This window comes from Branchiostoma floridae, chromosome 15 (genome assembly GCF_000003815.2).
Source record: "Branchiostoma floridae strain S238N-H82 chromosome 15, Bfl_VNyyK, whole genome shotgun sequence".
Taxonomy (NCBI): domain Eukaryota; kingdom Metazoa; phylum Chordata; class Leptocardii; order Amphioxiformes; family Branchiostomatidae; genus Branchiostoma; species Branchiostoma floridae.
In genome coordinates, this window is record NC_049993.1 from 19,386,770 (window position 1) to 19,394,154 (window position 7,385).

At 41.4% G+C, this 7,385-nt stretch overlaps 1 protein-coding gene across 1 annotated transcript in view; it reads right to left on the bottom strand.

The window, feature by feature from the left end:
- Window positions 1–6,018, bottom strand: part of LOC118431633 (multiple epidermal growth factor-like domains protein 11) — an 11,807-nt gene extending 5,789 nt beyond the window's left edge. The window contains exons 1-6 of the mRNA XM_035842874.1: window positions 5,827–6,018; window positions 3,593–3,862; window positions 2,339–2,587; window positions 1,904–2,011; window positions 892–1,032; window positions 491–631 (exon numbers count right to left, since the gene is read on the bottom strand). Coding sequence (XP_035698767.1) covers window positions 491–631; window positions 892–1,032; window positions 1,904–2,011; window positions 2,339–2,587; window positions 3,593–3,862; window positions 5,827–5,926 — 1,009 coding nt within the window. The 5' untranslated portion in view covers window positions 5,927–6,018. The remainder of the gene's footprint in view (window positions 1–490; window positions 632–891; window positions 1,033–1,903; window positions 2,012–2,338; window positions 2,588–3,592; window positions 3,863–5,826) is intronic.
- Window positions 6,019–7,385: the final 1,367 nt, after the last annotated feature.

Genomic DNA, 7,385 nt, shown 5'->3' on the forward strand with positions numbered 1-7,385 from the left:
GGACTCAGGATTGAGTAAAGGGAAAACCTCGAAATCGCTCGAGCCAGTGTATGCACAGGGAGTGGTCAAACATGGAAGGTCTTTGGATTCGTGGAATCCAGGAAAGCGGGACAAAGAGAACTACATGTAGGGAGTACTTGGTGTATCCAGAAAACGGTAGTGCAGAAGGAGAGACTGAGTTCCAGAGGATTTCTGGGAGGACTTGGAGGAACCCACTCAGAAGACTCGATTGGAGTGTGGACAGTTGGGAGAGGAACTTTCCAGGATCTTGTAGCCTGCAGGAACGGAAACTGTGTGCAGGTTCGGAGGTTGTCGGCGGGAGGATTCTACATGAAGGAGGCAGCGTTCAGTGTACGGGGTCGAAAGGAGCCTGGATCCAGGCAAGAGGACTGCCCTGATCTGTATGAACTGAACTGTAAACAGTAAAACTGTGAGAGGAAAAGGGCAGTCAACAGTTTGTTGTTTGTGTTATTATTATTTTAGTTTTTACCTGTCTGACAGTTGCTGCCCTCCCACCCCGTGACACAGCCGCCGCTGCTGCAGTTCCCAGTCTCGGTGTCACACACGGAACCTCCGCTCGCACAGTGGCAGGTGTTGTTACAGTTGAGTCCGAACTGTCCGGACGGGCAGGCTAGAAGAGAAACATTCGGCAAGAATGCGATATTTACATTTCAAGGTAGTAGATATGTTTTGTATAACCGTTAACGAAATCATGGCGTAACACATTTGATTGAGTATGTACGTTAATTGTTAGCTGTCTATGGGAAACATTCAGTAGGAATGTGATATTAACATCTAAAAGGTAGTAGAAAGAGACACAGAATGTTTTGCATAATCGTTAACAACATTAAGGCGCAACACACTTGCTTCAGTATGTACGTTAATTGTTACCTGTCTGACAGTTGGGTCCGGACCATCCTATGGTACATCCACCAGTAGAACACTCTCCTGTATGGATATCACACACGGAAATGCTGTTCGCACAGTGGCAGGTCTCCGTGCACCCGGACCCAAAAGTTCCAGCAGTGCAGGCTGGGTTAAGAAGGAAAATAAATAGATAAAGATCATTGTATAGCTATTGAAACAATAGAGGCAAGTAGAACAGTTTTTACCCCAAGCTTCTCCCGGGATTCGAACCTGCGACCTATCGCGCCGAACACGGGCAAGCCCACAAACCCAGACGTGCAAACCATTTGGCCAAAAGGCTTAACACGTTAGGCGTCTTCGGTTTAGCAGTCCTTGAACCCCACTGTTTCACATAATGCATGGTGATGTACACTTTCAACTAATACATGTCACAGGTATAAAGTTCCCATCATTTATCATTAAGCAGTTTTTTCCCATTCTTGTATCAATTATGCAAATCAGTTCCTCATTTGATATGATTATAAATGCAAAAATTGCCTATCCACTTAACGTTAGAGGAATATGGTCTGAATACCAATCTGCATAGGCGATATTATATATGTAAAAATAGTTCAGGGTGTCATAATCTCATCCGTGAACATTCCAGGTCATAAGAACTCACCCCATACAGCAGCCCGCTATCTCAAGGGTCCAAAAGTCTGATTTTTTTTTAAATTCCGACCAGCGAAATTCATCGCAGATGTTGTCAAATATGCCGCCATTTTGGCTCCTCATGACGAGGGACTGACCATTTCAAATTTGGGGTCCTGGCCTAAAAATACTCGAATTGGGCCTTCTGCGGCTGCGTCAATTAGGGTCATTGCCCTTATGCTTGACTGAAAAAATGCCGCAGTGAAGTTGCATTGCACCATCAGGTAACGAAAAGCACGAATTATGCTTTGAGTGCAACAGTACTGGTAGTAGAATTTTAGCCAGAAGGCTCCCCAAATGCGCCTTCTAGCGGAAGTTTTTGGGACTGCAGGTTCAAAAATATTACCTGTGTCGCAGGTGTCTCCTCCGAAGCCGGCGTCACAAACGCAGGTGATTCTATTATCCTTGCTCGCACAGTAGCCGTGGACACAGGGATAGTTGAAACAGGTTCCTTCTGTGAAAGTAGCGAGAATTTTTACGCTCAAACATGTAATCCTTAAAATGCAGGATTGAAATTTTTTTTATATGTAGACACAATGTTTTAAATTTAATTACTGACTAAGAATGGTGGTGACTAGCAGATACTTGCTATCGGAAATGTATCCAATCTGTTGAGTTATTTTTGATGCTCTAATGTTTAGATGTCTAATATTCATTACTAGTGTATGCAGTCTGAAACGACTCTCCTCGTTAGAGAATTCATCCGGTTGCTTTAATCATTTTGCTTTCGTTATCATCATTAACTTAACCTACTTTTTGTAAATAAAAAAAATCAACCTACCGATGATCCTCTGATAGTAGTTAAATCCGGGGTTGTAAGTTAGTGGTAGTCCCGTTGTTTCCGGAGTGTCTGTACTTAGCAGGCAATTGTCCGGCCGGGTAGACCCGATGTCAAACGACAGACAGACCTCGGCTCCCCGCAAACACCGTAAGGCACAAGTCCTGGGAGTTACTGTGGGTGGTCTCACAGTGGCGTCGTCGTGTCCGGCTTGCCTGTAGCCGGGATGGGCAGTGAAGAAGCTGAGGATGTCTGCAAAAAGAGAGAGATGTTTATAGAGAGAAAGAGAGTTATGATGTTTACCTACATACATATAGGTAATGTTATATATATATATATATATATATATATATATATATATATATATATATATATATATATATATACACTGTTATGTTTATCCCAACGCATTATCATTATTATCTCTAGCTCTCTCTCCATCTCTACCGCTCTCTCTCTCTCTCTCTCTATATATATATAGAGAGAGAGAGAGATGGAGAGAGAGCTAGAAAGAAAGAGAGAGAGTTAGAGAGAGAGCTAGGGAGAGAGAGAGAGATGGAGAGTGAGAGCTACAGAGAGAGAAAGAGCTAGAGAGAGAGGGGAGAGAGGTAGTGGGGGAGAGGGAGAGAGAGAAAAATACAACACGGTGTACTCACATATCACCCGAGGTACCAGCCCGAGTGTGGAATACACGTTGTTGTATTTTGTTTACGTCATACCAATTTGAGAAAACATATGATAATAATAATGCGTCGGAATAAACATAACAGTTACAACTTCACAAAGCAAGGCAAAAGTTCGAGCTCAATACATACACATTTTTCTCGTGGGGCGGCCATGATAGATATAATACAAGTTCAATAAGGCAAACAAAAGACTGTCATAAACAGCAGTTTAACCAATGATAGCATGGAAATCAGAAAATCGAACAATAAGAAAATGGCTGCATGTCCGTCAAATATTTGCATTATTATGTTTTTATTTTGCATCTTTTAAGGGACTATGGGATCAGTCTATGCTACTCCAAATTGCTATATCTGTCGGTGCATAACACTAGTTATAATATTCATTATTGATCTGATAGTGTAAAAATTTGTGTGGTTTGGGGGAAAACTAAACGGGAGCTGATTCTAGAAATAAGTTTGTCTGTTTGCCTCATTGACCTCGTATTCCATCTGCCATGGCCGCCGCGTGGGAAAGGTGTATTAGACCTTTTCCCCAGAATGTAACACGTTACACGAATCATGATATTCTTACCTTTCATCTCACAGTACTCGTAGTCACGGTCAGTGTTAAGGTTGGTGTTTAAGGTTGCTCTATTGGCTGCTATTAGGGTACAGTTGCCGTCTAGCTTGTCGTAGTTAAATGACAAACACTCCCCCTCCCGGAGACCGTCAGCTGTCCCCTCCACGCACTTCTGGGCACATTCGTCAATGCTGACATTGTTGAATACTGACATGTCCTGGTGCTCAGAATGCTCATAATCCAGCCATTTCCCGTCGGAGCAGTCAAAAAAGTCGACGTAATCTGAAAGAAAGCAGGGCAATTCATGATCATTTTACAAATCTATATAATACAAATACGTACAGAAGACTAAGACAATATGTTTTTGATGATGATTAGTAAAGACAAAAAACCATAAATGCATACCTTTCTTTATAGTATTTGTGTGTTTGATTGAAAGATGTCATTATCGGCTGTTAGATTCACACTTTTATGTAACAACTTTTATGTATAGCAACGGGGGGGGGGGGCAGTTGCAATGTAGTCAGGCCAATGCATGGAAAGATGGCAGTGATTTTTTAAAACCCATTTTGAGGCAAAATGTCTGTCAAATGTTTTTTAATCAATTTGCTTTCGAACAGACTTAGTCTAGGACAATATGGTACTACTCTCAAGTTTGTTGTAACTTTTTATAACAGTGCCACATACAAAGTACAGACAGGAGCTACAGGTAGTGTTTTAACTCCCCGACCGAAGTAAGGTACCCATGGCATGTTTACACCTGACATGAAAAACGTCTGGGGCACGGCGTGTATCGAACCCAGGACCTCTCGGTACCGAACCAACACTCTACCGGTTACGCCAGACACGAGGCCTCAAATTTTAGCTTTGTCAAACTATGCGAACTTCCAGAAGGCATGATACACGCAGTAGTTACGCCGGCTTGAACTACTTATTATAGTCAGTAGATGTGAGAAAAAACCTTAAGAAAGTTTAGGGCAAATAAAATTTATGCTATCTGCCAGGCCCGTGTGTTTATTTTTCTTATCGATAGGTTTACATACCGCGCGGCCTTCGGACCTACCTGGGGACCTAAACGACAAACATATTGTCCACACAACTGTATCATCGTTAATAATCAACATGTTGGCTTTATTCGCGGATAAGTCCAACCTGATTGTAGAGACAACTTAAGAATGGAAGAAAATGCCACAGTTGACTGCTACAGGGTTGGTCGTACGTAAATACTGTTTGTCTTGGTTAGGCCACAGCAAGTAAATTTGGATGACATCCTCTGCAGACTGCAAAAATAATGAGATAGGGCGAAAAAAAAAGATGGGTAAAAAAAACAAGATGGCAAATTTTCAAAGTAGACGTTGTAACAAGACTTGAAGAGACAAAATATGGCATCACAGCCAACAAGGCATTCATTCCTGTATTTAAGAAGTGCACCAGTGTAGTTAAAGTGACACTAGTGTGGTAGACTGGCCATGGTATCATTAACCATGTTGGCAACTACACTTATAGCTTCCATAGACTAGTTGTGCCACTTTTACAACTATCAAGTTGCACCTCTGCAACTACAGTCAATGCTACAGAGTCTCTAGTGTCAATTCTACATTCAATGATTAGGTTACAACACAACCTTTGCCCATTTTCGTCTATCCGGCCTTCCCTGAAGAAGAAAAAAATTCTTGTTTTTTTTTTCTGAAATCAGGCGAAAATTAATGAGCGCGCGGATGTCATCCATAAAATTTACTTGCTGTGGCCTTACCAAGCATATAGAAAGTTGAACAGACTATCATTTGGGCAACGGTAGTCTTCCCAGTAGCAGATACGTTTATTTGTTGGAGGTGGACAAGAATAGACGGGGCTAAATCACAACAATCTGGGGTGAGCTGCCATTCGGCGCCACTCAGGTGACCTCAATATGACTGTATCATAAATGTAACTTATGATCTAAAAGACAGCAAAGCACACAAAACTTGAAAGAAGTTGTTCTTTGCCTATGAAATTCGACAAAGAATCAAATCTTTGTTCACTCATCGATCGTCCGACTATCGCAGCTTACCGTAGGAAATGGATGTGAATGATTAAAGGAACGAACCTTTACACTTGACAGCGGGCGTCAATAAAACACAGAAAATTGGTCTGAAGAGGCTAGATACCTGTCCCTATTCGGTCTAAATCACTTTTAAGATTATTAAAGAAGAAACGTGCAATTTTTGTTTACAGAGAGTACGCATGACAAATATGGCACAACTCACCTGCTCTAGCCACCGTGAAAGCAGAGATCAGCGCTACGACAACAAGTCCTGCTGGAAACAGGCGAGATCTGGCCACACGGATGCCACAGGTAACCTCCATGTCTCCGTTTGGGACGAGCGCAAAAGAAATGTTATAAGTCCGACTGATACTTCGTCAATTCTGACTCAATTTCTCTGTGCAAACTTCCTCCTTTCGGCACCCTCAGTGCGCCTGCGCGGGCCAACCCTGCGTCTGTGTCCGAACGTCAATGACGTCAGTGTTTACATAATGACGTCAATTGACCTAGCTCAAAATATTTTCCTGTGTTTGACTTTTCATAGAATCCTAAGTCTTTGTAAACTGACAATTTTGCGGCACTACTGGTGTACGTTTCCGAAGCAACAATGTGTCGATTTGGTGACTTACACATTTAAATACTAGTACAACTCTCGTCTACAACGTTTGAGATTTTCGCGACGTAAGAGACACATTTCCGGATTTTTTTAGATACATTGTACCATGATGTCGAATACGTTGGATTTCAAAGAAGCAGCGGAGTGTGTGGAACAATACTGACAATTGGGTTTCAGTCGCCAGAAGTTTGCTGACAAACTAGCAATGCGTATGTAAACAGTTTGTTAAGTGTCAAAAAGGCTACGATCCGGGGAGCTTACAGTCAGCAATGTCAACACTTTCATTGATTAGTTCGATAAACAAAGTTCAAAGTATCCGGGCTGGTTTTAGCTGGCGGACAAAATCCGACAGACAAAAACGCCCGAAAAGACGTAGAAAAAGTCAAGCCGGACCCTAATCTCTGCATGTACTGAAGTTGATAATTATAAGATTTGCTTTGCTGAAATTAATTTCTTAGTTACAACTTTACTCAAGATTTATATCTTTTTCAATGTAATAATTGAATACTATAGTTCCTTTGAAAATCAGTGAGTGAAGATTACAGGTCTCTAAGAAACAAAGACAAACTCTCTCACTTCCGGTGTAGAACTTCTCGTTTCGCTAATAGCACATTACCGTACTGTGTAAAGCTCCTGAACCAAGACGGGTAATTTGTGAATAGTAGCGAATCTTTCCTTGTGTAATAATTGACCAGTTATTGTAAACAGTAGATGTTATGTTGTCACTCGATCATTTTAAATGTGTTATCTTGAGTTAGAGGTTGAAATACTGTGAAAAACGACAATTCAGCCTTTTGTAAATGTGCTGCAAATGTTTTTAATGTCAATGGCAATAATAAACCAGGCTCTCTCATACAGGTGCATTAAAACTACTTTGAAAAAACATATTGTAGATTCGTGGGGAAAGGCCTTGGTGAAACATTCACAGCATTTCCTCAAGTGCAACTTAATAATATCTGCAGCTGCGATTGTGTGCTTGTTTGTTTGTATTGTTGTCTGTATTTGGGGCAGCATGGCTGACCCATGTTATGTACTCCAAAAAGTAGTTACTCAAGCAACTGGATATGGTTTTGAAACGGTCAGACGCTTCGGATAGAATCCACTATCCTTCGTGGACATCTGAAATTGTCTTCATTCATAGTTAAAGTATAAAAGACCTGTTCTCC